Below are 11635 nucleotides of genomic sequence, written 5' to 3' on the forward strand. Positions count from 1 at the left end.
ATGACCTTGAGGGATGGGTTCATTCTCCTCTGAGGTTGACGCACAGGTTTTCATCCATCCTTGATGTAGATGTGATGAGTACAAATTGAAGGATGCAACTCCTTATAGTTCCAAGAAAAAGCATCTAAGTTATCTCTCAACATCTTGTGCAACTTCTCTTCTTGGTTAGTTGAGAGAGAGGGGTTAATCTTCAAGATTCTAGATGGACCAAATTCTACAGATTTGACATGTGTAGGAATTGGGTTAGCTAACAATAATTCAGTCCAATGATTACCTTTAGATTCCTTTACAATCTTAACAAGAGGCATGGAATTGGGGGGTTGGTTCTGGAGGACCTAGTCAATGAGGTCATCTTCATCGGGTTCCCCCCCTCCTATAATAGCATCTAGGGTGCAGATTGGATGTGATGTTGTACGATACACTTCATCCTCCTCTTCCTCTTCTAATCATAGAGGTAAGTCATGATAAATGGATGGTTGCGTTGGAGGGTACAATACCAATTGTTTGGACAAATTCCCATTCTTAATGGTCATGTTCCTAGCCCTGAAACTAATGTAAGCATCAAAAGTGGCTAATCATGGCCTTCCCAATATGAGAGGATATCCATTGAATTTGGTTTTAGGCTGGAGAACCAAGAAGTCACTAAGATACACCTAGGAGTCAAAAGTGACCGTTACATCCTCAAAAACTCCCTCAGAAGCCACTATGGATCTATCTGCAAGTTGCAACATTGTAGTAGTATTTCTCAAGGATGCTTGGAGGTTTAGTTTTAGCATGTTTTCTTTAGTCATCACATTGATGTCAGTCTCAAGATAAATCAAGGTTAGAGGGACAATGATGCCATCAATGTGCACATATACCACTATACCTCTAGGGTCTAAGTACTTTGGACAAATCACTGTCGCCAGCATCAAATCAAATAATTGACCAATAACATTGATGGTGGGGGTGTCTCCTTTTCTCCTCCCAAGGTGTTTGAAACATTTCTCTTTGATAAGCTTGTTGTAGATGGGAACATCCTTAATAGCTTGGAGGAGGGGTATTTTAACACACAGGTTCTTCGATTATCCTAGAAGTTTAGTCTCTTCTAGGGTGTGTTGGTTAGGATGGATAAATATCTCAAGAAAAGGAGGTGGATTTACTTGATGGATACTCTCTTAATTTTCCTCTTCAAGCTCCTCAGGTGGAGATGGAATTTGGTTATCTGGAACTGCTCTTCTAGACTTGAGGTTGATTTCTTGAATCTCCACTGAAAAGGCAAGGTAAGATGTCTCTCCACTTCAGATCTGTTGTGCTTTCTTATTATTCAGGTTCGGATTGGGTTGAGCAGGCATCTGAGGTTGCTTGGGTGGAGCAGGATGAGTGAGTTGTGGTTGAGGTGGGGGTGGTGGCAATAAAGTAGGAGGTTGGTTTACTTGAGGCCTCCACCCTTCTAATGGGTTATTCCATTGAGGATGTGGGGAAGAATATGAATGAAATGATTGATTGACAGGTTGGGAGGATATCAACAAGCATAAGGCCAAGAAGGAGGTGTGGACTAGGATGGATGAGTGGAAGAGTACCAAGGTGGCAAGGGTGCATTTTGGTTGGGATGGTAATAATAGTAAGATGCACCTTGCATGCCCTTCTAGTATGGCCGAGGTCGTTGAGGCCTCCTTTGGTTTATAAAACATAGTTGCTCAGTCCCACATTCTGCTCATTAGTATGCAACATTTAATCAAAACAAGGAAGGACATTTATCCGTGGCATAGTTTTCCTCACAGACTGAACATACCTCTATGAAATTTAATGGAAATTCATTTCATAGATGCCTTCTAGTGCATTTAGGGAAAAAAATAGCTAAGGCCCTCTCTACTTCCTCTTGTCTCCTCTTGATTTGCATGGTATCCATTTGCAAAGCAAAGGAATGTATAATTTCACTTTCAAAGTCCTCCAACATGTTTCCAATTTCATTCTTGATGGATGTTTTGGAGGGAGAGGAACTAACCAAAGCTTGAATAGCCCTACCCTTCTTCCTAGTAGCCCTAGAGTGGTTCTTGAACACAATTTTGATGTATTCATAGGATAACTAATAGATTTATCCCCCAGACAACATGTTGAGGGTTTCTAGCATGTCCTTCCTAATCCCTCAGAGAAAAAATAACTTGAGTGATTCAGGATCAAGGGTGCATCTGGATCTCCTTGAGCCCTTAGATCTTCATTTAGGATTTTTATTGCATCATGATTTGAAATCTCAAGCAACTAGACAATAATAATTCAACTTATCAATTTTTTTTCTTTAAAGATATATCAACATCGATCCAACTACACAATTCATTGTACATAGATATCTCTTATATGGAATCTTGAATTAAATAAATATCTCATCCTTATTTTATTGTGTCGAATAAAAAGAAAGGTATGGTATTCTTCAAATGTTTATTATTATTGTTTATACTTCACCCCACTTCTTACATAATAGATATGTACAATTCCCCTCCATTTAGCAAGAACTAAGCACATGAGTTCACCAATTATGAGTTGGGTGCTTTAACCATTCATTAATGGATTGTGGATAAAGATTTGCATATTCATTCTACATTATGATTATACACTTACATATGAAATTGGGTAGTTCAAGACCCAATCACATTCTTTCTCTCATACTTGATTCATGTTAGGTATAATAAATAAATATTCAAGTAACATTTCATTGAATGAATTTTCTAGTATGTCACAAGGAAAAATAATAATATTAAGTGAGTCAATTATTGATTGTTTGGTATGTTACCACTCAAATTAGAAACCTTTGTAAAATTCCTGATAGTGGTGCTAAAAGCGTAAGCACACTTGGGAAGTGTACCATTGTTACCTCAATACAATATCCCCTTCACTTTAGGGTAGCTCCTTGAAACCACAAGGGATATGTCAATATGTGAAATGAACTTGCAAATTATATTTTTGTAGGAACTAAATAATTGACTTCACAGTAAACAAACATATTAATATAACTTAGATAGAACAATGTAAATCAAGTGATATAATACCTTAATATTATTCAATGAATAGTTAAGGATTTAGTCACCACCTACTAATGAAATTTAAGAAGTAATTAAAAAGTGTTGAAATATGTTATATGATATGTTATAGCATAAATATAAATTAGCACTTTGATTTCACTCTTTAAGCTACAAAAACACATCTTTTATCATACTAAAGTTACATATTAAGACACAAATCAATAACAAATTATATTATAAGGTTACCTCTTGATTACGTGCTACAAAATGGACAAGGCTTTATGCTATCCAAGATTTTGAAATTCATTCATAACAAAAAAAATATAGAAAATACATCTTTTGTACGAGGAAAAGTGCCTAAAAGCACTTTTAATAATGGATCTTACGTGCCTTGGCTACAACAATGAACTATGTATGTGAAAATAAACTAGGAATGATAAATACAATTTTAAAAAAATATGAAATTAGTGCAAACTTGTATAAACGGGTGTGAATCCCTTAGGCTTTTGCCCGAAATTCTCCAAATTGAAAAGCATGCAAAATAAATCCATAGTAAATCATAGAGGAGACAAATTTCACCATTAGAAGGTGTTTGCGAATTTTGAATAATTATTACGCCGTAAGGCGTTTCCCTCTGAGATGAACTCCGCCAGATGCCTTTCTGTCTTAATCGTAGTCGTCGGATCTTTTGTTAGACGATTGAAGTAAAATCAGCCGTCCAATTTAATAAGAAATATTTTAAAACATTAAAAAAACCGTTATCGAACCCGTCATGACGCGTGGATATCAACGTTTGATGTAGAGGAGGGCGGGGATGTTGACGAGGGCGCAGGCGGAGTCGCTCCAGAGGAGGGCGGGGACCTGCAGAGAAGCGTTCGTGCAGAGTTTTATTAAGGAGAACGCTGAAGATTACTCTGAGGTTATTCTGTGCCAAGAATATGCAACGTTGCAAAAGCCCCCTGCTAATATCGATTTTCTCAGGGAAGCTATTGGGTTAGGGCTGCAAAAGCCGCGTTGTCAAGGCCTGAGAATGAAATCGCCATTGCTCTCCCAGCGAGGGAAATACCATAAGATTATCGGTCTGCAATGAGAATAACAAGTCTGTTTCTTGTCCGGTAAAGCTGTTTCAGACCCGATCCAGTGTGTGGTGTTGATGGCATTACATATTGGTGTGGGTGTTTAGATGCTCAGTGCGTCGGCGTAGAAGTGGCCGAGATTGGTTTCTGTGAAGTGGGCAATAGAGGAAGCGGCCTTTTGTCTGGGCAGCTCTTTTACTGGTACATATAGTGTGGTTAATTTTGTTAGGATTCATTGTCCTCATTGGAGTCCCTTGAATTAGTGACTGTTAGGGTTAGGGTTATTTGGGTGTCTATGATGTCTCGATCGCTATTTTTCTCTCTATTTCTTGCCCGGTAAGCTGTTTCAGACCCGATACAGTGTGTGGTGTTGATGGCATTATATATTGGTGTGGGTGTGCAGATACTCAGTGCGCCTTTCTCTGGGTTTGGCTGCAGTTCCTGCACTTTTTATGACAATTGGAGGGATCCTCCTTACCGAGACTCCCAACAGTCTGATAGAACGCGGGCATCTAGAGAAAGGGTGCGCTATCCTGGAGAAGACCAGGGGCACCAAGCATGTAGATGTAGAGTATGAGGATATGCTGGATGCAAGTGCATTGGCTAACGCCGTCGAACATCCATTCAGGAATATTTTGGAGAGGAGGAATCGGCCACAGCTAGTGATGGCCATCTGCCTGCCCATGTTTCATATCTTGACTGGAATCAATTCCATACTGTTCTATGCCCCTGTTCTTTTCGGCAGTTTGGGCTTTGGTTCAAATGCTTCCCTGTATTCGTCTGTTTTAACCAGAGCTGTTCTTGTACTTTCCAACCTGGTATCAATTGCAACTGTTGACAGGTTGGGCCGCAGAACCTTGTTTTTTGGTGGTGGTATTCTGATGATATCATGTCAGGTAAGAGCAAAGCTGACACACGGCAGACCTTTTTTAATTTTGTTGCATCTTGTTTTCAAGCATGTCAGCATACATCCTCGATGTATGTGGCTTTTCAGATGGTGAAACCCAGGGTTATTAGACACCCATGTTTTCACCATAGCTAGGGATGCCCCCATGAAGGAAAACTATATTTTTGGAGGATTCCTGTGTTTCAACTCTAGGAGCCAAATGCACTTGATGATTTTTAATTGAATATTAGTTCAAAATAAGGCTTGAACTGTGGGAAGTGCATCAGTCCCTTACTTTTACACCAGGGAAACAAAGCTCCCGATATTATGCTTTCTCTTTTAGGGGTTGGTTGAAACCATTGTTGCTATCTGTGCTTGAGTGCTTTTGTGGCCTGTTCCACTTACATTTACAGAGTTGAATCGGAATCCTGAGTTTTGCCTATATGAGCCGAGTAAGTGAGAGGAAAGCTAGAATAAATATGCTTCAATTGTATTCCTGGTTTCTTTTATTCAGCATGGAAGCCTGTATGACTTCTTAAAAGGATAGGAATTGCTGTAAGTGTTAGGGGGAAATTGGTTGTAAAATCTCTCTAATTAAATTAGTAGTTGTGACCACATCCATTAAGTAGCTTGTAAAGAGGGATTTTGTAGTGACTCCAAGTTCATATGCCATGCCATGTGTAACAGGGACATGCGAACCTGTTTTCAAAGTTCCAAATTCCAAACCCCTTATTTAATCCCAACAACTGGTTGCACTGGGAAGAAAAGCCCTCGAATTACTATTGTCTGTTTAAGAAAAGTTTAGTAGCAGCTTATGGAAAGTTTTTTTGGCCTTTCTTTTTGGGTTGCTTCTTGTTGGACCCGTCAGTAACAATATTCTCCTATCTTTTGACAGGTTGTTGTTGGCATAATCTTGAGTGTAAAGTTCGGAGGAAACAAACAACTATCCAAAGGCTTCTCAGCATTGGTGGTAACAGTTATCTGTTTATTTGTGGCTGGATTTGGGTGGTCATGGGGTTCTCTTGGATGGACTGTGCCAAGTGAAACTTTCCCACTAGAAACCCGTTCTGCTGGACAGGCCATAACTGTCTCTGTGAACTTTCTTTTAACATTTGCAATTGCACAGGCCTTCCTATCTCTTTTATGTACTTTCAAGTATGGGATTTTCCTATTCTTTGCAGGCTGGATCTGTATCATGACTGTCTTTGTATACCTCTTCTTGCCAGAAACTAAGGGTGTACCCATTGAAGAAATGATTTTTCAATGGAGAAAACATTGGTTTTGGAAGAATATAGTTCCACCCGTGGATGAGGGGGCACAGACTTTGAAGGAACCAGATCTGTGATTGATGTAAAGACTAATTTAGGTTGTATCTTTGTATACCTCTTCTTTCCAGAAACTAAGGGTGTAACTAAGGGTGTACCCATCGAAGAAATGATTTTTCAATGGAGAAAGCATTGGTTTTGGAAGAATATAGTTCCACCCGTGGATGAGGCGGCACAGACTTTGAAGCAACCACATCTGTGATTGATGTAAAGACTAATTTAGGTTCTGTGATTGATGTAAAGAGTGATTTAGTTTATGAGTTTGCTCCACTCTTTATTGTAACTTGCAAGTGTATGTGTATTTAAGTAGGATTTATCTCCACATATATAGAAGGGTATATGTACAGTGTTTCCATACATAGATATATAATGAATCACATAGAAATTGTTTCCTCTGCACATGTAAAAAGCACTCCCATATATGTGTATGCACATATACGTAGTTTCTCATGGATATGTAAAAAAACTCTCATGCACTTCCACTCGTATATAGAGGTGTTTCCCTATACAACAAACAGAGCATCTCAAAGTATATTCTTAATTAGGATTGGGTTTGGTTTCTTAGTACTTTCCACCCTGGTATCAATTGCAACTGTTGACAGGTTGGGCCGCAGAACCTTGTTTTTTGGTGGTGGTATTCTGATGATATCATGTCAGGTAAGAGCAAAGTTGACACACGGCAGACCTTTTTTAATTTTGTTGCATCTTGTTTTCAAGCATGTCAGCATACATCCTCGATGTATGTGGCTTTTCAGATGGTGAAACCCAGGGTTATTAGACACCCATGTTTTCACCATAGCTAGGGATGCCCCCATGAAGGAAAACTATATTTTTGGAGGATTCCTGTGTTTCAACTCTAGGAGCCAAATGCACTTGATTATTTTTAATCGAATATTAGTTCAAAATAAGGCTTGAACTGTGGGAAGTGCATCAGTCCCTTACTTTTACACCAGGGAAACAAAGCTCCCGATATTATGCTTTCTCTTTTAGGGGTTGGTTGAAACCATTGTTGCTATCTGTGCTTGAGTGCTTTTGTGGCCTGTTCCACTTACATTTGCAGAATTGAATCGGAATCCTGAGTTTTGCCTATATGAGCCGAGTAAGTGAGAGGAAAGCTAGAATAAATATGCTTCAATTGTATTCCTGGTTTCTTTTATTCAGCATGGAAGCCTGTATGACTTCTTAAAAGGATAGGAATTGCTGTAAGTGTTAGGGGGAAATTGGTTGTAAAATCTCTCTAATTAAATTCGTAGTTGTGACCACATCCATTAAGTAGCTTGTAAAGAGGGATTTTGTAGTGACTCCAAGTTCATATGCCATGCCATGTGTAACAAGGACATGCGAACCTGTTTTCAAAGTTCCAAATTCCAAACCCCTTATTTAATCCCAACAACTGGTTGCACTGGGAAGAAAAGCCCTCGAATTACTATTGTCTGTTTAAGAAAATTTTAGTAGCAGCTTATGGAAAGTTTTTTTGGCCTTTCTTTTTGGGTTGCTTCTTGTTGGACCCGTCAGTAACAATATTGTCCTATCTTTTGACAGGTTGTTGTTGGCATAATCTTGAGTGTAAAGTTCGGAGGAAACAAACAACTATCCAAAGGCTTCTCAGCATTGGTGGTAATAGTTATCTGTTTATTTGTGCCTGGATTTGGGTGGTCATGGGGTTCTCTTGGATGGACTGTGCCAAGTGAAATTTTCCCACTAGAAACCCGTTCTGCTGGACAGGCCATAACTGTCTCTGTGAACTTTCTTTTCACATTTGCAATTGCACAGGCCTTCCTATCTCTTTTATGTACTTTCAAGTATGGGATTTTCCTATTCTTTGCAGGCTGGATCTGTATCATGACTGTCTTTGTATACCTCTTCTTGCCAGAAACTAAGGGTGTACCCATTGAAGAAATGATTTTTCAATGGAGAAAACATTGGTTTTGGAAGAATATAGTTCCACCCGTGGATGAGGGGGCACAGACTTTGAAGGAACCAGATCTGTGATTGATGTAAAGACTAATTTAGGTTGTATCTTTGTATACCTCTTCTTGCCAGAAACTAAGGGTGTACCCATCGAAGAAATGATTTTTCAATGGAGAAAGCATTGGTTTTGGAAGAATATAGTTCCACCCGTGGATGAGGCGGCACAGACTTTGAAGCAACCACATCTGTGATTGATGTAAAGACTAATTTAGGTTCTGTGATTGATGTAAAGAGTAATTTAGTTTATGAGTTTGCTCCACTCTTTATTGTAACTTGCAAGTGTATGTGTATTTAAGTAGGATTTATCTCCACATATATAGAAGGGTATATGTACAGTGTTTCCATACATGGATATATAATGAATCACATAGAAATTGTTTCCTCCGCACATGTAAAAAACACTCCCATATATGTGTATGCACATATACGTAGTTTCTCATGGATATGTAAAAAAACTCTCATGCACTTCCACTCGTATATAGAGGTGTTTACCTATACAACAAACAGAGCATCTCAGAGTATATTCTTAATTAGGATTGGGTTTGGTTTCTTAGTACTTTCCACCCTGGTATCAATTGCAACTGTTGACAGGTTGGGCCGCAGAACCTTGTTTTTTGGTGGTGGTATTCTGATGATATCATGTCAGGTAAGAGCAAAGCTGACACACGGCAGACCTTTTTTAATTTTGTTGCATCTTGTTTTCAAGCATGTCAGCATACATCCTCGACCCCTTTCTTAAACTTAGTTCTTGATTTCCTCTGGGATCAAGGACGATCCCTACTACACCTGCCACCTTAGAGTTTGGTTTCTTAGTTTTAGTTTATATTTTTACTTAATTTGTTTTTTAAGTTTAGCCTTTATTCCTTTAGCTTCTATATTTGTTTTCTATGGAAAACTTCTCATGATTCCCCCCTTCCCTAGAATATCAAAATAGAGGGCAACTCAACTGTCAGCCACCACAGCTGGTAACCCTGAGGGACTCTACTGTATTTGATCATGTGACTTATGGCTTATCCTATCTGCAACAATACTTGGGCAGGTGGTTCAAATGATTGAGCTAACCCTTGGGGCTCTTTTTAGGTGTTCAGATTTTTGGTTCAATTGATTGAGCAATCCCCTAGCGCTGCTCTAACTTTTAATTGTTTCTTGTTGCTTAGGTGTTAAATTTTTTTAGCTTCTTGTTTATCGTTTTCTTCCTTCCTTTAAGCTTGTTTAGCTTGACTTTTTATCTTTGGTGTTGGTTTAGGTTTTCTTTCATTTTAGCCAACACAATTTTCTCCACTGTATTTGTAAGTGGGCCCTTGATTGGTAGTGTGAAACATCAACTCAGTTGGTAAAAATGCAAATATTCCAGAATTCTCTTCTACTAATGACTTACACTGTAAAATCTGTAAAGAGCAAACACACGAATCTTAATTTTACTGGCGCCTGCAAATTCTAATATACAGAAGAGTGTCTCCTATATATACTAATCTCACAATCAATCCACGTACCATTTACTTCTACAAGTGATCCTTTACATTGGCTAAAGGGTCGTAACAGTTGATCAATGTTTACTCATTCAAGACTTTAACAAATGATAGCATTGAACTACCATTATACATTGTGCATTTTAATTAGTGTATACATTTCAAGGTGTTTCTTAGACTCCCTTGACCTGCTATATAGAAAAACACCTATGCTACAAAGTGCGTTTAACTGCCATGGAACTGCTATATAGATGATATTTGGATTCAATATGTTTGGATTATATTGAATTTCTAGGTTATGTTGGACTTAAATTGTAATTTAGTGGCTCAAATTTTCTCAACAGTCACATGTGAACCATATGGATTGTTATTATTACAAAATTTTGAATGATTGATTGGATCTTATTATATAAATAATTGAGAGAAACGAAGAATAATAATTTGTATAATTTGATTAAGGATTTATTTTATTTTGGGCAATTTATTGACTAGGTTTATTTTGAATGATTAAATTATTATAATATTTATTATTTTGAACCAAAATACAATTCTTTCAATGTAACATTTCTATCGGCCTCTCTTTGCACCTTTTGGGGCAATTGCTAGTTTATCTCCAGATGTAGGAATCACGTGCACAGGCACTTTCGCAGTTTTCACCATAAATTTGTTCTATGTGGGTGTATTCAAAACTTGACAGGAGAACTAATTTATGACGCAGTGGTTGATTTTAAGGTTGCTTGGCTGCCTTGCGTGCTTGTCGAGTCTTGCTTTCAGTAGAACTTGAATTCGGTGAAACAGTAACAGGTTTTTTAATTTTATCACAGTCTGGCCGTTTCAATTACAAGTTTGATAAGAGGAAGGTTGGATCTACACATGTGGACTCAATCTCACTTCAATATCTTTCTTTAAAATCTACAACAGCCACTGCAGAGATATGTGAGTGCAGTGTGAGATATTGTCTATTCTGGATTATGCTATTGATTGGATCTTTCAGGTCTAGAGATAACGGGTCTACAGCACTGGTGTGGCCTTATATGCCCTGGAAGATCACATGCCCAGAGTGGATGATTCAGAGAAGGATCTGAAGTGGCAGGGTTTGTAGAAGTCTTACTCGAATATGTGGCTGGTTCAGAGTGGATAGTTTCTCTAGCACTTTGGTCGCTAGAATGGCAATAAGAGATTATATGTGGACAATAATGTAACTCAGTTTTCTTCCAATAAGTTTCAAACCCGAAGAGAAATGATAAGAAAATGAGTTTTAGCTTATTTTATAATGCAGCTAGACTTTGAATGAAATTTACAGTTTATTTATATAAATTTTGTGCATCATCATCCAATTCATATATATTATGTATTATGAGTTATGTACCGTTTTCATTTGAAGCTGAGATAAATGAATCAAAAGCATTAACAAACATATGAGAGAATGTGAATATACTATAATGCCTCTAACGCATATCTATCTGCAACAAAACATGAAAACAAGACAAAAGAAAAGAGTCTAGAAATCCTGGGCATTACCTAACACTAATCTAACCCTAACATACTTCTATAGGTTTATAATGATCTGGAGTTTTCCAATACTTGTGGGCTTTTCAATAATTTTTATTTAAATTGCTCTATATTAATCAAAAACATTTTTATTTCCTCATTATAGAGGAGCTTTCTATCATAACTTTTTGATTGGTATGAACCATATTTTATCTAGATGCTATGTTATCTACAGTTATTACAACTTAGCAGCAAGCTATTATATTAGGACTTTATTATGTTTGTGCTTATGATGGTATAACTGTTTCCTTACATATTAGGTGCTCAGTTCTGGTTTGGGTTCACTGATTTGGTCAGATACCAAGTTATTGTTAGTCTTTGCTGGGCTAATAGATTACAAGAATTTACAATTAGTTTA

The 11635-nt window shown here is 37.8% G+C and overlaps 1 protein-coding gene across 1 annotated transcript; it reads left to right on the forward strand.

The window, feature by feature from the left end:
* The first annotated feature begins 3813 nt into the window (after window positions 1-3813).
* Window positions 3814-6591, forward strand: LOC149243907 (sugar carrier protein A-like). The gene is made up of 4 exons (XM_089371340.1): window positions 3814-4078; window positions 4183-4255; window positions 4479-4971; window positions 5857-6591. Exons 1-4 carry the CDS (start codon window positions 3814-3816, stop codon window positions 6304-6306), a joined length of 1281 nt encoding a protein of 426 aa, XP_089227466.1. The 3' UTR covers window positions 6307-6591.
* Window positions 6592-11635: the final 5044 nt, after the last annotated feature.

The sequence above is a fragment of the Pinus tabuliformis genome, chromosome 8 (genome assembly GCF_031772625.1).
Source record: "Pinus tabuliformis cultivar Carrire ecotype Pingquan chromosome 8, CPIR1, whole genome shotgun sequence".
NCBI lineage: Eukaryota > Viridiplantae > Streptophyta > Pinopsida > Pinales > Pinaceae > Pinus > Pinus tabuliformis.